General features: G+C 36.0%; 3 protein-coding genes across 4 annotated transcripts in view; 1 reads left to right on the top strand and 2 right to left on the bottom strand.

The window, feature by feature from the left end:
- Positions 1-1,328: 1,328 nt before the first annotated feature.
- On the bottom strand, positions 1,329-2,523 carry AspRS (aspartyl-tRNA synthetase). The gene is given in 3 exon segments (XM_065304862.1): positions 1,329-2,104; positions 2,106-2,399; positions 2,452-2,523. Coding segments are annotated over 3 exon segments (1,080 nt in total). The 3' UTR covers positions 1,329-1,390.
- A 5,353-nt stretch (positions 2,524-7,876) lies between these two features.
- On the top strand, positions 7,877-11,213 carry LOC135793831 (uncharacterized protein DDB_G0280315-like). The gene is made up of 3 exons (XM_065304941.1): positions 7,877-8,075; positions 10,006-10,260; positions 10,440-11,213. Exons 1-3 carry the CDS (start codon positions 8,064-8,066, stop codon positions 11,031-11,033), a joined length of 861 nt encoding a protein of 286 aa, XP_065161013.1. The 5' UTR covers positions 7,877-8,063; the 3' UTR covers positions 11,034-11,213.
- A 624-nt stretch (positions 11,214-11,837) lies between these two features.
- Positions 11,838-22,549, bottom strand: part of LOC135793624 (proline-rich protein 2-like) — a 35,384-nt gene continuing 24,672 nt past the window's right edge. Inside the window, exons 1-3 of one of the 2 annotated variants that reach the window (XM_065304652.1) lie at positions 18,639-18,876; positions 12,851-13,288; positions 11,838-12,794 (exon numbers count right to left, since the gene is read on the bottom strand). In XM_065304652.1, the coding sequence (XP_065160724.1) occupies positions 12,165-12,794; positions 12,851-13,288; positions 18,639-18,650 (1,080 nt within the window). In that variant the 5' untranslated portion in view covers positions 18,651-18,876 and the 3' untranslated portion in view covers positions 11,838-12,164. Of the gene's footprint in view, positions 12,795-12,850; positions 13,289-18,638; positions 18,877-22,549 lie in introns of those variants that run through there. The other variant, XM_065304650.1, reaches the window with a different exon arrangement.

The following is a 22,549-nucleotide window of genomic DNA, read 5'->3' as shown; positions in this document are numbered from 1 at the left end:
GTAAAAAAATTTTCCTGCAATAAATTTCAATACAGCGAGATACAGAATTAAATTCCGCATCTAATAAAGTTATTCCCGACTTAGAATTAGACCGCGTTCGCGTGTTATAACAAAAAAACTACAATTCCTAGCGCAACGAGTACAAGTGCGTATACACACAAGTATCAATATAACTCGCGTAAAAAAATTTTCCTGCAATAAATTTCAATACAGGGAGATACACATTTAAATTCCGCATCTAATAAAATTATTCCCGACTTAAAATTAGACCGCGTTCGCGTGTTATAGCAAAAAAACTACAATTCCTAGCACAGCGAGTACAAGTGCGTATACACACAACTATCAATATAACTCACGTAAAAAAATTTTCCTGCGATAAATTTCAATACAGCGAGATACAGAATTAAATTCCGCATCTAATAAAGTTATTCCCGACTTAGAATTAGACCGCGTTCGCGTGTTATAACAAAAAAACTACAATTCCTAGCGCAACGAGTACAAGTCTTAAAAAGTCAAAATCTTAAAAATCTAATAGTACAATATTTCACTTAACTTTGAAGAAGGAAGGTGACACATGGAATTAAAAAACAAAGTTAAAATACAATCACACATACTTAAACGTGTACTCTGCAACAACAACAACGAGGAGAGTACAAGATTTGAACGCCAAAACTTGTTTACGCACATTGATAAGCGCGTGCAGACAAAAACGATAACAATTATATTGTGTGAACTGACTAATTTCACGATGTTGAAATCTTCTCGAATGCATACAAAAAAATTAATTAAATACTAAACTTACCAGTGGAACAATGGCGAACTACACTGATGTCCCCCGCAGTTTACTCGTACATCAAGCACATGCCGTAGATGCTGAATTGGATTTATGGATCAAATTCCATTTTCCAGAGATGTAACGCAGTGCACCTCGAATTTACAATACAAATACCGATAAACGCGTAGAGATGAAAGTAATTTCATAATTTCGATGGATGACAAAACAAAAGCAAACGAGGTTTGCAAGAGGATCGCGTGCAAATTCATGTCTTGCACCGTGCGTAGATGAACACAGACTGAAGCGATCAAACTTTAGTACATAGCCCGAACGCAGTATAAAACTGGTTCAACGCGATAACAACAACGTGTTTACAATCAAACAGTGTCACAAATTTAGGTGAGAACAATTCGCTTTCGTCAACTATAATATGCAAGAAATAAATCTCAAACTATTCTATAGGTACCGAAAGAATTTCAATTCTTACCATTTGACGAACCGCAATTCATCAACATGCAATAAAATAAATGTTACTAATAATTAATAATTTCAATAATGTTGTAAAGTTGTAATTGTAAAGTTCATTCTTATTTGTTGCAAATTTACAAAATAACTCTATGGAGTAATTCGTTTAGGATCGCGTGGGAACATGGAAGTTTTCCGAATGTTATCTAATCCCAAATACAACATGACAACACGTTCCAAACCTATACCGCCTCCAGCATGTGGCGGGCATCCGTACTTGAACGCATCAATATACGTTGCAATCTTCTCCAGATCGATGCCATGATGCTTCGCGCGTTCACTGAGGAATACCGGGTCGTGTATCCTCTGTGCACCACTAAGAATCTCTTCACCCCGCATAAACATATCGTACGAGTTGGAACTGAGGGGATTGTTCGGATCCGGCATCGTATAGAACGGCCTTACAGCAAGCGGATACTTGTCTAAGATGTAAAAATCAGTGTCGTATTTAGCTTTCACCAGACGACCCAAAAGTTTCTCCGCTGGAGTACTTAAGTCATCTTCGGGCCCAACCTCTACTCCAGCTTCAGCGAGCAGTTTTCGTCCATCCTCGAAGTTCAACACTAATGGTGGATCGAGAAAAGTGAATGGTTCTACAGCAAACTGCTGTCCAACAAGAGAAATCTCAGTTGCGTACTGATCACGTAAGCCTTTGAAGATTTCTGTAAACATGTTACCGATGGTAAGCATCACTTCGTGATAGTGGTACTGAAAAGCCATTTCGAGATCTAATCCCGTAAATTCAGTAAGATGTCGATGAGTGTTTGAATCTTCTGCGCGGAACACCGCACCTACTGTAAACACTCTTTTCAAAATCAGCAGCAATCGCCATCTGTTTATACAATTGTGGACTTTGTGCCAAGTACGCTGAACCTTTGAAATAACTAACAGTAAAAACATTAGCACCGCCCTCAGATGCAGCGCTGATAATTTTCGGAGTGTGAATCTCCGTGAAACCCTTCGCTGTTAATGCATCACGAAACAGCTTGCAGACGCCCGCTTCCAGTCGGAAAATACCTTGATTTGCCGGCGTTCGCAAATCCAAAATACGATTATCCAATCTTGTATCTTGATTCACTCGAATATTAAGTCCATCATCCTGGAAATAGTATGTGATAGTTTGGTTGCATACATTTTAAACAATAATTTACTTCAGTTTTTTCAGGCCTGCTGGCATCTTCAATTTGTAGAGGTAATTGTGGTGCAGCAATGGAAATAAACATTAATAAAACTCATCCAAACGAGTATTAATGTAAAAAATGTATCATTGTATTTAGTGGGAATAATATTTTATTCTTGTTTCGTGTTTATTATTGCAACCCTGAAATTAAGTCTTAATTAATTTTTGAGTTTTGAGGTAATTAACTCAACTACTAGTGTTTTACTTTCAGCATTCGTAATCTCCCCGACTTCCTTCACCACAAGAATTAATTCTTATCGCGTTAAGGCCACTGCGGGCGATTTGAAAGCATCAACGTCTTTAACAAGCCATCAAACTGCAGCCAAGGTTCATCATCGCTTATTGCGCATTGTTATAATTTTTCTCAAGACATACTCCATTCACCTCTGTGCATTCCGTCTTAATACGATTTTAAAGAAAGCCATGAGCAGATTTAATAGATACACGCGGTTTTAATTTCGCAAATGGCTAGTGGCCATTTATTAATTGTTGTAATCATAGTAATAACATTCTAATGAAAGTTTTTGCTAAAACAAAAAAATAATAAATATCGTTCGGATTAAAATTCATAATTTCAAAACATGAGTTCGCTCGTTTACTTCTTCAGCTGCTTTGTTGTTGCTTGTTACCGATGACCATCGTGGTGATCAACGCGAAATTGGTTCACGGTCGTTCTTCTGATGATCTTACTAATATTTTAAATGTTACAACTTAATTGGCTTTAAAAGTATAAGCATGAAAGTGGTAAAAATATTTGTTTTATAGAAAAGTTAAATTTTATTATTATAAGACTTATTTTATAAGAAAATTGTCGTTAAATATTTGCATTGCAATTTGTAGGAATCTTTAAAAAATATATTAGCTCATAATTGCTAAAAATGAAAATATTTTTCGTTGTTATTCAGATAAACTGAAACGTTACAACGAGGAAATTAATATATAGCTTTATACGAAGATTTATATGTTCAATTGAGTTGTAAAACGAGGCTACGCTGTATCTAGTTTAAAAGAAAACTAGTTATTTGTTTGATTATTACAATTTGTAAATATAATAAACCTGATGAAATACTCCCGATGCGTCCCAGTAATACCTTTTTGCGCATTGTTAAGCACGCACATTTCTTCATTTCCAAGCTCATTCTGCATCGTCGTTTGCATCAAAGTGACGAAATTTCATACGATCACAACAATGCTCAACTCGGGGCGACGATTCCGACAATTTGCTTCTAATTTCAATCTCGTGCATGCTGGTTTTTGCACGCGCGAGTAGCGCCAACAATGAATCTACACAAGAAGAGCGTCGTGGGGCTCTTCAGTGGGCTTTGTGCGCGGGTTATGAAAGATTGAGCAAGTCGAGCGCTTTATAATTAAATCTTAATCTACGAGACCGCCGAGCAAACAAACAACGCGGCCATAACTATACCATTAGACGTGATTGTCTGCGAAAACGAGAAAAACGAGCCAGCGCGCTAGATGCATGCAACTAGCGACTAGAAGGAATTAAATCTAATAGATGTTTGTTTTACAATATATATTGCAGACGACGACGGACGCACATTCATCTCGTTTGATCGTCGAAATGCGCTTCGATGATATAACCACCAACCAACAAATGAATACGTACGTAATAAGAATTTATCGCGTTTTTTTCTTGCTCCACATAAAAATAAAATCTAATAGCTCACAAAGATGACTAGATGTGTAGTACACAATCGCAAAATATGTATCTTTAAAGTTATTAACACAAAAAAACAACAATAACATGCCAACAGGACTTTTGAATCAGAAAATGTGAAAAAAATGTAAAAATGTGTACTTTATGTAATTACTATCACGGTTATACAACGTGGAGCGCGATTCGATCGCGCGCGCATTGCACTCGTGCTCGAATTTACATAAACTCTTCATTTCGTGTAAAATTTCGTTGTATACAAATTTTACACTCGAACGCACAGAACAATGAGCGCGCTCGTCTCCGGGCGCACGACGTAAACAAAAATCTGAAAGATTTCCAGCTGATAAATATCCTACATTTAACAACAATCGCCGATTATGTCTTGTGTACGCACACGGAACCAAAATGACACACAACCAGATGCCGGCGAGGATTCCCGGAGTAACGCACACATATATTTGATTTCTTTTATGTTTTCTGCCGAGTTAATTTGTTAAAAACCAATTCAACAGGCAATTAAAGCTTCAGCGAACAACTTGTCTAAATAATATAACAAATTCAAGTTAAACTCGTGGAAATAAAATAAAACAAAAGATTAATTAGCATTGAATTTCGGGAATTTCCGAACGCGTGTGTCTTCGCTTCTTACTCAATTACAATCAGCAACAAAGTGATACAAATGTTGCGGATGCGTGCAGAATGCACACAGGTTTTAGCTGTGTTATGCAATCACAATATTAACATTATGTTAATGTGATCTCTTTTTTTTGAGATTTTCGGCAGTAAAATACGTTTTTTGAATTGAGATCGCATCGCATGATAAGCGCGCACAAAATATCTCATTACGCAAAATGGCTTTTTATTGCATACCTACTTACTACAATTTTGTAACGAGCACAGTTGTGGTAATAAAATTAGCACACGTATGTGAAGAATCGTTTTCAATTTTTTTGGGTACATTTTATGCGTTTCTGAGGTAAAACCGGCAATACTCATATAATATGAGTCAAGTACGGTAATTAATTCCTTAAAAAATGTGCTAAATTTGAGTAAAAAATGTCAATTATCATTTGGTTTCAGCTTCAGGCATTGGTAGATTAGAAATTATTGTTAAACTAGCTGTTGCCCGCGACTTCGTTCCGGCAGTGTTTAATAAAAATGTAATTCGTTTTTACTCTCTTGTTCTAGACATACTCGTAGTAAGAGTCAATTCTATCAATAAGATTAGCAATTTTAATTTAAAGAAATTATGCATATAAAGTTTTGTCAATAATGCACTTCAGCGCGCCATCTCGAATTCAACTATTTAACTATAACTACGATTGAATCTCAATGTCAAATTTTATTCTATAGAAAAGAGCTGTTTTGAGGATTTTCCCGGCAATTATTCGAATTTTTCTCACCTTTTATACCTTCCCTAGAACTCCACGAATAATTCAAGACCAAGATAATATAAATCCGTTCAGCCGTTCTCGAGTTTTAGCGAGACTAACGAACAGCAATTCATTTTTATATATATAGATTACTAGTTTTTGCCCAAGGCTTTGCTTACGTTGATAATTTCTTTATTGCTTGAATTCTAATCACTTGTTTTTAAAATCTGTAATATTTTAATTAGGCCTTTTCATCATATTTTTTTGCATGCGTTCATTTATCTTTTTCGTTGCATAAACTTGCAAACTATTTTTCACACCCTGTAAGTTACATTTTCGAAACATGCAGTAGCCTATGTTATTCTCCTATGTCCAAAATATCTCCTTGCCAAAATTTATCAAAATTACTTAAGTGGTTTTTGCGTAGAAGCGCCACAAACAAACATACATTTGCAATTATAATATTACCTAGGATTATAACTTACTCTTTAACATAAAAGAAGTGATTACCCAATCAAGTCTCAAATCCAATTTGTCGAGCCCGGCGACATTCCGAAATGCATAAAATTTACAACAATAAAATACAATTTTCAGTCTCTCTTCATGTCTCCGCAATGCGGCACAGTCATGAAACAAACCTAGTGAACGTGTGGGCGTGCAAACTTACATCCATTATGATATAATCTTTCATGTTTCATGCTGTCTTCCACGCTCATAAAACTCGTACAATCGTTACGAGTACAATGATGATAATGAAGCGCAAAACGACTGGTCAAAAATGAAGTTGCGTCGTCGTTTCATCCACGAAGACAACACCACAACCGGTGGTTGTGTGGTGAAAGAAAAATGAAAGGTGATTTGTGTGAGATACTGATACCAATGACAGTTTTTTCGTCATTTGTCCAAAATTTACAACTATCACGAAATATGAACGAGAATCGTGTGTTGAGTTTTGATTGCTTTCTAACACACTGGACGAAACTGTCACGAAACTTCAATAAAATAACAAAGAAAACTCGCGTACAAAAAATATTCACATGTAAATATATAGAAAAACTGATTGCATTATGTTTGCAATAAATATTTTCCGCCATGAGAAAATTACCAATAATTAATTACATTTAATTATATTTTTCTTATAAAAAATAAGTCTCAGATGATTTAACTTAATAAATTTTATATAAAATCTGTTTTTGATCAAATTTCCGCTCAAAAAAAAAGAATTTGTTGCACAATTTCACGTTGTGTGTTCGTCTTGTGTTTTCACCACTAATTCTAATATTTTGTGCATTTTTACGCGCACGTAATTACTTAAGCAACATTTAATACCAACCTGCGCGGCTCCCTGGAACAAAAGTGTCAATTAGACTGCCGAAAAAACCGAACAAAGTGAGTGTATCGTAATTCGCATATCGCATATCGTGTGCCCATCATGAACGCGCACGTACACGTAATTACAAATTAGATGGCTGCGAACAACAAAACCGTCTATTAACTAACAATCGGAACGAATCCAGACAAGACACAAACTTAAATAGCTACCTACACACATTCCTTTTATACAGGATACTGCAAAAGTAAGATTTTACGCCGGGTTTTGTAATGTTTAAACACCAACCATAAAATGTTTGTAAATAAGCTCCAGTTAATTAGCGATATGCACGTTGTATTGCGCCACGTGTTAGAAGACCCTAATCTTTGAGCAAATTGTACTAATTAACAACAAACAATCAATAGTGAGTTTGTGAGGTTAGATTACAGTGGTCAATGCACATGCGCATGCGCAATAGCAAAAATTTTAATGTCTGACTAAAACATCAAAAATTTAAATTTTAGTCGGACATTAGTGAATGTTTCACATCACATATCATGATTTTTTGAAAAGCATGAAAAATTTGCTCTAAAACCTAAAATTAACCGCTGATCATATCGAATTAAATCGTTATGTAAATCTGTAACACACACGCTCACGATTCATGCGAATCTTCTTCGTGAATTTAACGCAATCGGCTGCAAAAAAATCATCAAGACTATGGAGGAAAATGTTGCAATTTTACATAAAATCTCAAATTTATAGCCGCGTTTTGAATGCATTTGTTTACATTCATTTGCCTATCTATCCGCGATGGTGCAGCCTGTTTCTCTGCATGCTGAGCGTGGGAGTTCGCGTCGCTTCTGTGCGTCTCCTGCGGTAAAAGTACTCCATTTAGATAAAGACAATGCGTTGCCAAATCTGCACGATCCGCGCCGCCATTATTTACCACCACTTTTACACACATACACACCGGCGGCTTCCTTCGCTGGATGGATGCTCGTCGGCGCAATAAAATTCTGCGTGTCGACGAGACTCCCCGCGACGCGTGCCCCGATCAACCCAAGCTATATAAACCAAATTATTTTTTCAAAGTGATTCAGTAGTGAGCAAGCAAATCTAAGCAACAACACAGCTACAGTTTGCAAAGTTTCAGTGAAATTCCAAACTTTACTTAACTTTAACAATATTTTTGTGTGGATTACAACTATTGTGGAAGAACCATGTTTAAACAGGTAAGAAATATTTAGAAACTATGTGTAAAATTAAAAACTAATTTAAAATTACCTGAAATAACGCAGTGTTGTGTGTTGTTTCTTTGTGGCACTTTCTTTTAACTCTTAAGTCTTTGAGAGTCATCTTTGTCTGTTTGTTGTTACACTTTTGTCTTATTATAATCTTTAATTAATGATTTGAATGCCGAACGTGTCGTTACGTTGGCGTCGCGAGAAACAAATGCAAATAAAAAGGGAAATGAATTGAATCGCGCGTTCCCACAATTGATTCGAGATGCTCTCTCGACGTGGTGCTGAAGCACGCCGCGTTTGCGCGTCTTCCTACGTGCGCACGCGGCTTTGTCTCGTTAGTCGGCTTCCTATTATTTCGATGGTCGAAACAAACGACGCGCAAGGAGACAATTTCCAGACTCGTTAGCGTCACTTTATTATCGCTATAAATCACAAATCATCAGGACGCATTCATTTTCCACGCGAAATCTTCATGGGTTTTAAGCGTTTAAGAGTTAAATACTGTAGTCAAGTGGTTTATTGATGGTTCAGGTAGTAAACACTCAAATATAATTTAATATGTGCAATGTATTCAAAATTATTTAACACTAGCTTTTATGTTGCAAATTATTTATTGCTGGACTAAGATCATCTGTATTTAAAAGTTGTAATATTTAAATTAGTGCAAAATTTAAAAAAACATTGATACATTCAAATATTTTGCAATTAGTGCTCAAAACAAAAACATCTTCTATTCATTTTCATCACATTTATCTTTTTTGTTGCACCTACTTACAAACTATTTTTCACACCCTGTATGTTATATTTTCGCAACATGCAGTAGCCTATGTTATTCTCCTAGGTCCAAAATATCTCCTTACCAAAATTTATCAAAATAACTTAAGTGGTTATTGCGTAGAAGCGCCACAAACAAACATAAAACACTATTTTCTTCTCATTTATAATATTAGTTGAGATTAAAGGTGTAAGTTCCGGTGTAAATAATATTTATCATATTTTTATCTTTTTTGTTTCTCGAACAAAAGTAAAAGTCGTGCAATATCCTCTCTTACGTGATGCGCGCGTGTACAAATCATAATAACAATAATGCGCAATGTGTAGCGTAATAAATCACAATTTGCTCCGATTTTTTCGCCATCTCGTCATCTTCTCGTGCATCAACTCGACCGGCTCATTTTTCCACGATATTGGTGCACTCTGCGCCAACAATGCGCCGCCATTGGAATGATGGCATGATGTGTAACACCGCATTAATTTATTAGCCATAATATGCACATTAGAGACGATTGACGTCGAATGCATCTCTCACAAAACGCCGCGAGACGAGCAACAATGAATGGAAGAAAATAAGCGAGAGTGTTTTACTCCAGTGCAATATACAAGGTGTTAATTAATATAAATCTAACAGAAATATATCTCAATTCATTAATACCCTGTATATGCTTGGAGTTGAGATAATAATTTAGGTTGGTATACCGTTACGTCTCTATTTTCCTTTAGCAGAATGAGCAATGTGCAATACGTTGTCCGGTTTAACGAATCACGACCTATGAAAATGCACTTTGTCCAAATCCACTGTTTATTTGTGAAATATGTAATCGCGGACTAGACTGCAAATCTGAAGTAATAACTAATTTTACTTTAGTGCTTTTCTCTCAACTTCCACGGAGATTATATCTGTAACAGCGTGGAATACATGGAATAATTGGCCGCATTTATGCAAAGCGCAATATACTGAGACTTAGAATATGTAATTATCTTAACTTATAACATATATGGAATTTTAGTGGATATATTAATCAACTTTTAATGCGTTTGATTCACGACTGGCAGACCACCCAAAGTGGATGTGAATTTGGTTGCATAACTTTCAGGCGTTCACCGGTAGCTACTCAAATCTAATGCAAAACACTTTTAGGTGATTTTACTTTGCACCGTATTGTGTCTCGTGGTTGGTGAACCACCAGTACCCCAATATGGTGTCCCATACAACAATGCCGGAGGCGGCGGCGGTGGTTACAACAACTACAACCAAGGCGGCGGTGCCCATGGTGTTAATAATGGTGTCGGTGCACCGATCACGAGCTACGGTGCCCCGAACTATGACAATAATCAAGGAGGACATGGCGGACACGGCGGTGGACACGGGCACGGTGATGAAGGATACGGCGAAGTAAGTATGACCACAATCACTGACCCATGACACGAGTTTACTAACCTATACTTTACGATCAGATATAATCACCTCCAGTTTTGCGTAAGTTGGTAATATGATCGCCGCTCACGACCTAAACCACATAACATGCAATAAAGTCGTGACTTCAATTTGACTTGGATATTTTTCTTTTGTAGCCCAAAGCCTATGAATTCGGCTACCAAGTAAAAGATGACTATACTGGTACCAACTACAACCGTCAGGAACAAAGTGATGGTAATCAAGTGACCGGTTCGTACCGCGTTGCACTTCCCGATGGCCGCACCCAAATTGTGACCTACTACGCTGATTGGAAGACTGGGTTCCATGCTGATGTGCGTTATGAAGGAGAAGCACAATACCCTGATCAGTACAACACTAACCAGGGATACAATTACAACCAGAATCAAAATCAGGGTTATAATAACAATCAAGGTTATAACAATCAAAACCAAGGATTTAACTACAACCAGAATCAAAATTACAACCAAAACCAACAACATTACAACGCCCCGAGTGCTCCCAGCAACCAATATGGCGCCCCTGTGAACCCGGTCGCCATTAATAACCAGTACGCGGCACTGAGCAACAGTTACGGAACGCCCAACACCGGAAGCTATGACAATTACAACCAGAATCAGAACTATCATCAGAACAACTACAACAATAACAATCAACACAACTATGACAGCTATGCGAATTCTGGTTTTGGTAACAAAGTTAAACCCACGGCTGTTTACGGCGCTCCATAAATAATCACATATTTGAATTTTTTTCTATAAATAAATATGTACATTATGTTGTAGATATATAAATAAGTTCAAAACATTTTGTATTTCGTGAGGTCTCATCTCACAGTATTAGGATTAAGTTGTGTAAAGTGTAAATTGCCATCAATTGCCAATTTGTGGAAATAAATTGAAACAAAATAATTGATTTGCTTCATATGGCCTCACTATTAACATAACTCGGTTAAAATAAGGAAAACGCGCTCGATTAACATTACTATTTAAAGGTGAGCGTAATCATTGAACTTTTCGGACGATATAAACAAATTGCAAAACGCGATTAAAATTGAGCAAGCAATTCAAGAAAATTTGTTAGCAGATGAATTAAATACGCATTTCATTGTGTCACACGGTCGGGGTAATCAACTAACATTTGTAATAATTAAGATGTCTCCATGTCTCCAAATTAGTAAATACATCAACATGGCGGAGGAGAGAATAGAAAAAATGAAGCAAGTATAAATGTAGAAGGTTTTTGTTTTTATGGTTGCATGTTGTGCAATGTATTCATTTTCATTACATTCGTTGTTAATGACAATTACAAGAGTAAATTACTCCGCAATTGTTAAGTTTAACTATTTATTCACAAACAGACTTTTACTATAGGCAACCAAACGTACTGCTAACTCTTCTGTACCACAATGCAACATAACCTTATGCACAGCGCCATCTATATTTTATTAGAGACAATTATTTCTTTTTATGCAGTTTTTGTTGTATACAACTTGTCAATTACAACTAATTACCTTTAAAATTAATTTCTGGGGATATTTTTTACAAAAAATATTTTATTTATGTTTTATCGTCACAATTACAGCTAGATTTTACAAAAAAAAAATTCAATTGTACAAAGAAACAAATTAGAACTGTCTGCCATTAAAACCGTCACATATTTTGTCCAATTGCTTTCCCGAATGAAAAAATAAATACGTCGAAATTGTTTCTGATCGCTGGAAAAACAATGCAGTCCTATAAAAACCATAAATAATAATACTATGTCGATAATCATTGTCTTAGAAACTAAATTTTTAAAATTATAATACAGTTGATTGCATATCTAGACACTTTTAAACATAGACGCGTATCAAATTCGGTTTAATATTTATATCCACCGTCCGGGGTGTACTGCTGGCCAGGAATTTGGTTGGGTCGCGCTGGCGTGCTTGGATAACCTTGAGTAGGCTGGCTGGGTCTAGCTGGTCCACTGGGGTAACCCTGAGTAGGTTGGCTTGGTCTAGCTGGTGGGGATGGGAAGCTGGGAGTTGGTTTAGGTCCACTTGGATAACCCTGAGTGGGTCCACTCGGGTATCCTTGGGTAGGTCTAGCTGGACTGCTTGGGTAACCTTGAGTGGGTTGGCTGGGTCTGGCTGGTCCACTGGGGTAACCTTGAGTGGGCTGGCTTGGCCTGGCGGGACCACTTGGGTAACCTTGAGTTGGGCCTTGTGGAGCTTGGTAGGAAGGTTGTTGGTTGCTAGGACGTCCCTGGTATGCCGGGTAAGTCGGCGTACCTTCAAATCTAACCTGTGCGTGGAAACCTGTTTTCCAATCAGCGGTGTACTTTACAATTTGAGTACGACCATCGGGAAGTTGGATTCTGTACTCGCCAGTGGTGACATCTCCATCACTAACCGCATTGTGAGAGTAATCATTACCGTACTGATCATCTTTTACAGCGTAGTTGAAGTCAAAAGGCATGCCTGGTTCATGATGGTGGTGATCCTCACCCTACAATATAAGTTATAAGGTTTTGTTTGTAAACCCTTTGAAATTACAAAACTAACCGGTGCGTGTTGACCAGCATTAGATGTAGATTGTCCAACATAGTTGGGTCCACTTGGAGGTGGTCCCTGAGGTGGTCCATACGTAGGTTTAGGAGATGGTTGTGGATTGAATGGTCTTGGTGGTTGCGGGCTAGGTAATCCAAAACTGGGCTGAGAAGGTCTCGGCGCTGGGGCACCATAAGTGGGTTGAGGTGGGGCTGGAGCACCATAAGTGGGTCTTGGTTGTGGTGGTGCAGGTGGGGCACCATATGTAGGAGTTGGTTTTGGTAAAGGAGCTGATGGTGATGGCCTAAATGGCTGTGGGGATGATGGAGGTTGGAAGGGTTGTTGTGGTTTGTTGTAATTGTAACCATTTTGTTGAGGTGGAAGGTAAGCGTTCTGCCCTGGAGCAATCGCCGCATAGGTGGTAGCCAAACAGGCGAGGGTTAACAGACATATCTTGAACAAAACAAACAGAGGTTAACAAAGGTGTTGGTTATTAAAGGAGTTATTTATTGACCAAAACGTGTTGTGTCACTATTAATAATTGTATAACAAGCATTAACGACTTGTTTCCATGTTCCGATGAATAAAATAATGAATATCGAATGGACTCCGCGCTTTTTCGTGAATAATTCAACACTTTAAACGAATTCCAAGTGGAACTTTCTTCATATGCTTCTCGTAAATCAAAAAATATAAATTTTAAAGTTTAAAGTTGATTTTTCTCATTTTAATCGTGATAAATGCATTAAACTTATTTTAAAATGGCTGCACGCACCGGGAAGTTAATTATTAGGTGTAGATGTTGAAGATCCAATCGATTGGAAACATACACCGTCGTAACGCCTCTATCTATTGATTTATCATAAGTTACGACTTTAATTTTATCGATTTTCCATGTTTATTACACCTTAGTTACTTCTACAAGCTATCAACTTTGTATATAATTTGTGTAGTGTTGGTTGCATATAGTTTACTGCTTACAAATCTAGTCGCTAGTCGTCCACGTTGAAATCTTGTGTAATTGCAGCAATAAAACGCTATGTACACGCATTGCATCACGCACGCCTTATGTTATCGTGTAGCACGTCCGTCGGGCGCATGTAAATCAGGATGCGCACTGTGCACAATCAAACTCGCATAAATAACTTACACATACACACGCGCAATGCTTTTTCGCCTCATTATGCCCCGACAAGAAATTCGTTAGCGTTCGCGGACAGTTAAAAAAATTCAGCTCGTCGTGGATTTCGTAATGCCGTAAGATTTGATGCACTCATGATGAGATCGTGCGCAGGCGAAAACTTCCTCGTTGCGCAGTATTCGTTGAATCGCGTGTTTTTCGGGTTGAATAAATTATATTTGTTAATTAAATTCCTTATTACAACGCAATTAAGCACACGCGTAACGAATATGGAATAATTTAGTGGCTAATAAATTTATCAGAATGGGAACACATTCATTACGTCAGTAATTGAAAACTGAGATGATTTTTCTGGATGGACGCAATTGAAAATTATAGAGTTTAAGGTTTAAGGTTGGGTAAAATCGCTGAGAAGTTGATATTTAAAGCACTTGAAGGCACGTGTGAGCGCGATATAGTTCACGAAAATGCAACAAAAGTGCAACCAAATGAATTGCGATTATCGTTTGAGCACGAAGATGATGATTGCCATAGGTATTCATGACTTAATCGAATACATCTTTGTAATTTATTATTATTTTGCAATATTATCAACCGATATAGTACAATAATTTATAGGAGGCCAAGTTTTTAGATAAACTTTGTAAGTTTTCATCAATAAAAGTAGTTTTAAATTAATTTTTAACTGAATTTAGTCTATGCTAGAAAAGTTGCTTACTTTATGTGTCAACTGTCAAACTATAAAGGATACAGAGCTGTCAATTATGTCAAAAGAACATAACCTCATCTAAAAATACCTTTTTTCTTCTCTAATTTTGTTTTTTCTCAAAATTATCGTTGTTTTAATAATTATTCTACTAAAAGAAACCAAGAGGAATCCAAAAATTCAAAAATTATAAAAATCGGTCCAACCGTTCATGAGTTACAAGCAAAATAACATCACTGACTTTGTTTTTAAATACAACAAGAACTATTTCTCTAAAACTAAGTAAATAAGTGAGATCAGGAACAGAATTGTGTAATCCACCTGTTTTCCACTCTGCGTTTCTAATTGGACAAGCTTCCTAACAAGCACCTGTAACCTGCATGTCATTGTCTTGAATGTCTCTATATTCCAAAGTAGATCGTCGTTAATTATCTAATCCAGCAAGAATTTTCACTGTTTTAATTAAACTGGAAACTTTTACTACAAAAACCACACACAACTTACGAGTACCTAAAGAAGTGAATAATGGCAAATATGCAAATAGTTATAATTTATCTCCGACCCAAACGATTCGTTTACCTTTTAATGACAAGGTCGCACCGTCGCGGCGGCCATTAATATTCCCCACACACTAGGTTACTGACACAATATGGAACAAGAACATCTTTGTTTACAACCTCACCTCAGTGCGCGATTTCCACATCGGCGCACACTAAATGATCTACGAAGAACAATTTACAATCAATTAAAGCAAATTCTATAATTTCCACACTTGCTGGTGTTCCGATGCATCATCATTGCCATCATTGCCATCTTTGTGCGCAATTGGCAATGCTCAAGCGTGCCTCTGCACCCATGCCTAATTGATCGTGACATTAAAAGACCGCGCATGCATTTCTTTCTTTGTTCGCGTCTAATATGTCGCGCACTGCACACAATCGCACGATAAACTAAACAACACCGCAAGAATGTGCACAGCGCGCATGCGCACTAGTGCACACATAGTTTGTGAGTCATGGTCATTGCTTAGCGCTGGTCAGCGGTCAAGCGCAATCGTTATGCAACACAACACACACACACAAATTACATTAAGTGTGTTTATTGTAGGCTATACCAAATTTAAACCTGCATGATGCAATGAAGACTTCCTTACGTCGCACGCACACCTACGACACGGTCTTATTTATAACCGCGCCGGCAAATAATCGCCTAATCAGTAATCACCAGTAATTTATTATCTATCTATGTAACAGTTTAATGTATATTTTGTAAACATTTATAACTTTCACTGCTCACACGGATTCAACTCAAACACACTTTTTTCGAAAATAATAAATTAAACGATTACATATTTGTATTTTTCTTGGTGTTACACAAAACATAATAATTAATCAATTAATTAATGTTTTAATTAAAAACCAGGCATTTGAACTTCAAGATTATATTTTTTCTTTGGGTAAATACCAGTTAGTAATAAAATGCGGTGATTTACTGCTGAATGCCTGGCTCCTATAGAGTTTTACACATTCACTGACAGTTTTATACCAGTAGAACAATCAGCACACCCGTTTTAATCAGACACCTGCCGTTTTGTAGCCTATTTTATTAACTGCTATAAAACACTGCGAGGAGAAAATTTTTTGCACTGAATATCATGAGTGCATCTTCAATAAAATATCAATTGTAATTGTTTCGTACTCGTACGTGTAATGCGGTCGCGCATCCTTCCGTCGATTGTCGATATGTTGAGATCAGTCGATACTCGAGACTCGAAAGAACAACCTTAACCTATGTGCAAGCAAACGATGCATGCAAATGTAATCACGAGTTGGATGCAATTTATTCCGAAGCAGTAAAAAGAATTTCTCAAAAAAGTTCATTTCACGGTGGATTCAGCGAATTTTTTTGAAAATGCAGTATAAAATGACTAATTAACTAAAAATGTGCTATTAAATAATTGAGTTATAACCCAAGACGTAATTTACAGCATCTCTGATAAATTTAAAATTAATTTTAAAAGTTTTAAACTTAATTATGAACGATATGAATGTCAGCAACCAAATATGCTTGATGTAGTACGGAGGGTTACATAAAGTACGATTAGCGTCAACTGCACTCGAGTTTCCCCGAATGAAAGTCGTCTCTGACCCGAACGTTACACTTCGGTGCTTCACAGACGTTCTCCCCTTGGGTAAAAAAGCGTCAAAGCGTCACTTTTCACTGCAAATATTTACGTTTTAAAATGTGCTATAAATAATTGAGATGCCAAGATGGCAAGATATTTGATGTTTATCTAAATTCGAGAAGCGCGTGTTAGCTTTAATCTTAAGTAAGCAGCGCACGATATTATATAATATTGAATAATGTGAATTCCGCGCAGAGACGACCAATCATCGCGGAATATCTTCATCCGTACTATAAGCACTATAAATCTCCTATTGGCTGGCTGGCGTTATGCAGGAAAATTTATTGCGGATTGCTCGGCAAACAGAAAGCGCGAAAAGTGCAAGCTGTCAAAAATGCGCGCGCCATTTTCGCGAATAAATGTCACACACCGAAATCGAAATTTCCTGTAGCTAATTAACCGCGAAATGTTTAAATCTACTCACTGCTATTACTTTTCTCTTTTTAGCGCAATTATATTCACTACATTAAGACTTCTGTATGCCAAGTTTAATTAATACAATTATTTCGCATGGAAAATGTATGGCGCGCGCAATTGCGGAACATGGCGAATGAATGAGTGTTGTAAGCCGGTGTGTAATTGGAAAAATAAAGTAGGTAACGTCCAAAAGGTGAAAGAAATGAAAGAAATGTCTAATGATGATAATAAAACGCGCATTGAATGAGTATAGAACGGTGGCACCAATTATTAAACAATTTATATTGAATATGAATCTATAAAAAATTAAACGAAGAAAGTTATCGATGAAAGTCTCAAATTAAAAACATTCGTAAACTTTAAATTTTCAAACATCTAGTATTAATAAGTTTAAAATACAACGTGTGAGATTTTTTTTGCTTTTCGAGAATAAATTGTGTATAATTTAAATTTAAACAAAGCAAAATTATGCAAAGTCAAAGTTAGTCAATGTTTTGTTTTTTGTAGGTCGTCAAACGCACACCTCGCATCCAAAATGATGTTATTGATACATTTTCCAATCTTGACGTTATTTAATTGTCTTGTAATTACCCGCAGCAGTTGGTTGTTTTTACTCTGATGGATGGATATTACTATTACGTACGTAATATTCATTAACTCTTTGTTTCTTCCAAGCGGGTATTGCTAAGAAGAGTTTTTGCTGCGAAATCGTATAGCACATTAAAAGAATCGCAAGAAACACAATGCAAACGAAAGGGATTGCGCTGCGATCGCAACTGATCGGAGCGTTTATTGAATTTACTTCGATACTTTAAAGCTGGCGCAATGTAAGTACTAATTGTTTGCTAATCCTCTCTTACAGGCATCGTGCAGAAGACAATAGAAAAGTAAATAAAGTAAATAGGTGTGAGGAACGCTGAAGACACGCAGCGGACGCTGATTAACTACGCGTCTCATCCGGTCAATTTCCAACTTACGAAATTTACCAAACTTAAATCACGGCTTAATTGAAATATTCGAATGATTAATGTAAAATAAAAATAAAAATAAAAGTTTTCCGGTAAATTTAGGTCAAGAGTTAAGAATTTCAATGCCTGACGATAGAAAATTATGCATGTAGAAAAAATCTGTTCCCATAAATGTAAATGCAAAATAATGTGAACCGAAATTAAGCAACCGACACCCGATTGCATAATAAATTTCTTGTGAGGTTAACTATTATTTAATTGCGCGCACATCCTTTATGTCGCTCCATAAACTCCATCTAAGGTGTAAAATGTGTAATCATTCTACTGCAATTGCACATTAAATTTTTTTTTTTCTTATTATTATTATTATTAATCTTAATTGTTACCTTTAATGTCATGTTGAAAATTGTTGATCGTTGATTATTGCTTGTAGAAAATTAAACAGACACACGAATTCCGAAAAAAAGTTTGAAATTCAAACCCGAACGTGTTCACTCGCAAGTAATCCGAATTTGAGCACCACCCGAATGCGAAAGAATGATTGCGATTGTCTATCATTGCGTTTTATACGTTCCGGCAAACAGTGGGAACGCCGCCGCGGAAGGGAAGGGAAGAAGAGCTCGCGAATGAAGAATCTCGCGTCGAGTTAAGTCAAGAGAGGACACAAACGTACAATGAAATTAAAATCAAAAGTGTATACAGTGTAACAATTTGGTTGGTGTAGTTTTTAAGTTATAAACTAATTTTTTCTGTTTAACGACGAAAAATATTCTTATTTCTAGCAATTATGGTGTAGAATATTGAAATATTGTTGTAATTATGATCCCAACATCCCTACAAATTGCAATGCAAATTTCTATTACTTAAGCACGATTTTTCAGCTAATTTGTTGGGGTGCACGTTGAGTTACTAGAAAATCATTTAAACATAACACAAGTGAATACAACTGAGCGACGCGGAATTCATATTTAGACTTCAGGAAATATTTACCGGCATTTTTACTAAAATAATTGAGTTTATAATCAGCTTAGAAAAGATTAAACAGTGCTCTATTCACGTAAAATCCATATATTTTGATATTTTTTACTCCTCGATGTAACATAACCTAGAAATAACGTAATTTATAATTTTAGTGCATAAAAAGTTGCATAACTTGCTCAGTAATATATAGAAACGAAGTTTTTTGATAAAATAATTCGTAAAACATCTAAATTTTAACTTAAAACACAAATAAACAACTGAGCGAAGCGGAATTCGTATTTAGACTTCAGGAAATATTTCCTGGCATTTTTACTAAAGTAATTGAGTTTATAACCAGCTTAAAAATGATTAAACAGATCCAATTCGTGTAAATTCGCAATTTTTTATTATTTTTTCTGTTTTTTTGATGAAATATCACCTCTCTATAACGAGTTAAAATGTGCTTTTACTATAAAACCATTGAAACCTATCAGTTTCAAGTTAATTAAGCAATAAATCAAACACCTAATTACCCACTAACCGGGCGCTTGTTAAAGTAACATTACCACAATAATATTTACTCAGGAATTGGTAGCCGGACAGCCGGCAGCTACCGACCAAAGCAAACACAAAAGCATGGCATTTTTCCACGTGAGCGCGCGCGTGCTTGCGCATTCATCGATGTGCGGTTGTCATCATCAGCCGAACGAGTCTTTAAATTCGTTAATGAGGCGTGTAAAATGTGGCGGGCGTGCGTGTCACGCAGCACGAGAGGTGTCAACTCGCTAAATACTTGTCGAACACGTCGTTAAAATTTTATTGTTATGCTTCATTTTGAATGTTTCCACACAACACTACTCGGAAGCCGGATATTCGTCCATTCACATTTCTTCATCGGTTGAATAACTGGAAATGTTTTAACATTATGATTGTTTTTGCTTCGTCGTTAAATTTGAATGTGTCACCGGTGCATTTTATTCAGCACATTAGAATGATTTACACACTTGAAAAGAGTTTTGTTTTAAATGTGAATAAAATATGAGCGTAAAATGTTGTTTTACGCTTCATGCCGAAAGCCGAAATTACAATAAATGCTAATTTATGTTTCTATTCATTCAAGCATTAGGAAATTAAGAAATAAAATAAAACATTGATAAACTTTAACACTAGCTTTTTTACGAGTATTGCTTGACTGGAATCATCTGTATTTTAAAATTGTTTTATTCTAACTTGTGAAAAATTTGAAAAACATTGATAAAATCAAATATATAGCAATTAGAGCACAAAATCGAAGCATATTCTTGGATGTTACTCTATAATCCCTACTAATATTATAAATGCGATAGTCCTGATGTTTGTTACACTTTCACGCAAAAACTACTTAACCGATCATCATGAAAATTTGTACACATATTCTTACTGGTCCCCGAATGGTTATAGGCTACTTTTTATTTATTAAAAAATAATTTTTTAATTAAAATAAAGAAATTGTTTAGCCAATAATATCTCTGCATCTGGCTATTTGACTACTTTAACGCCATCTAGCATTCCAGCAATGAAGCTCAAACCTAAGTACTATAGTACCATCACACTGTATTATCACACTGTATTACCGACAGCTACGTCAACATCAAATCCAATTGACTACACTATGGAGACTGTACACTATACTTCCATAGACTATACTTTCAGCCATTTTAAACTTCCCGCCATTCTACTTCATTGTTACTTCTTCTGTGACTACAGACGCGTACGGAAGCAACTTCAATATTTTAGATATTCGCGAGCCAAGCCGCGGGTTAAAGCTAGTATTATATATATTAAACTGTCAACACTCTGTAACATATGACATATGACAGCGCCATCTATTAGAAAACGGCTAAATTGTATTTTTAAAATTTAAATAAAAACAAAAATCGCGATAAATCATTGATTTATTTCTTTATTTTATATGTGTAATATTCAATACCTAAATACAGACGGTCATCTTCAATCGGCATTTTCATCACATTTTTTGCTTGCGTCAACGTAATTTATTTTTTTCGTTGTACAAACTTGCAAACTATTTTTCACACCCTGTAAGTTATATTTTTACAACAAACAGTAGCCTATGTTATTCTCCTAGGTCTAAAATATCTCTTAACCAAAATTTATCAAAATTACTTAAGTGATTTTTGCATAGCAGCGTCACAAACAAACAATTTATAATATTAATTAAGATTTACGTGATTTAAGTCCTCTTACAAGACCATAGACACTAAATACAGAAAATTACATATTGTGTTCAAGTACCACCACCAGCAAGATGCAACAAATTATGTCTCAATGAACGTCTAAAATTGCTAACTACATTAACGCATGAAAAACACAACACGCGGCTGTGTGTGTCTATTGAAGATGTTGCGAGCCATCGCGAGCAGTAATAATGACAGCCGTGCAAGAAAGCAACACTTTTAAAATATCAAGGGCGAAATATAATATAGTCGAACGACGTCGATCGCGCAGAAAACAAAGTGCTGATGCTGTGGTCCAACCTCCATCCTCAGTCTCAGTCATTGTCGATCTTGCCGAAGAATGTGAACATGAACAGTGCAGATAAACGAGCACAGTACTTTTAGTATTGTAAATGTTGGAAAATATTATTTTGCACAAAACAACAAGGAACGGCTAAAGAGAATTCTTCTTAAGTCATCTTAAGTCATCTTAAAATATTGAATTTAAATTTAATTTATTTTTGACATTGACATATGAATTCACGCGTGATATTTGCGTCAATAGATAATTAATAAACTAATATTTATCCTAAACTTTTTATATAATTAGTTGCTTATTTCTACTCTTAATTGAATTTATTTTAAACTTCAAGATGAGTCGCTTTTTGCGCCGTTTCCTGCGTCTGTTGCCTTCAAAACTGCCAATTTTAAAAATCAACCTCAACGAATGTTTAAATTGAACAGCGTTTAAGGTGTTTCTAAATGGTGCGCAACGTGCAATTATCTGTCGGCCTATCAACTCGAAACTATCAATTATTTATCATTGTATAACATTACATCACAGTCTTCAATATTAATTTAGATAAATGTAAAAGTTACTGCAGGATTTGGAGTGAAAATTGTTTTCGACCAAATTCGTGGCGAACGCAACGAAAGGAAAAAAAAGTCGTGAATTTCTGTTATAGCTTTAGGTAATAGGTTATTCTAACCAGGTAATTAACAAACAATAAAATAGGAAAATTAATTATATTAAGGCAATGAAAAGAAGATCAGCGTGTTAGGAGTCGTGTTTGAGATGCTATTAGACGAAGAAGAAGAAGACTTTTGGACCATGTGGATGAAGC

The sequence above is a fragment of the Atheta coriaria genome, unplaced genomic scaffold, assembly GCF_025399875.1.
Source record: "Atheta coriaria isolate IRGN ID8LTWV9N9 unplaced genomic scaffold, Caltech_Dcor_3.1 hic_scaffold_6_pilon, whole genome shotgun sequence".
Classification (NCBI taxonomy): domain Eukaryota; kingdom Metazoa; phylum Arthropoda; class Insecta; order Coleoptera; family Staphylinidae; genus Dalotia; species Dalotia coriaria.
This window is presented reverse-complemented; position numbering and strand designations above follow the sequence as displayed.

What these genes read in the sequence shown, in the direction of transcription:
- LOC135793831 (XM_065304941.1), top strand. An exon ending in GTGATGAAGGATACGGCGAA is followed by an intron (nt 10,261 to 10,439) that starts GTAAGTATGACC and finishes TTTCTTTTGTAG; the next exon opens with CCCAAAGCCTATGAATTCGG.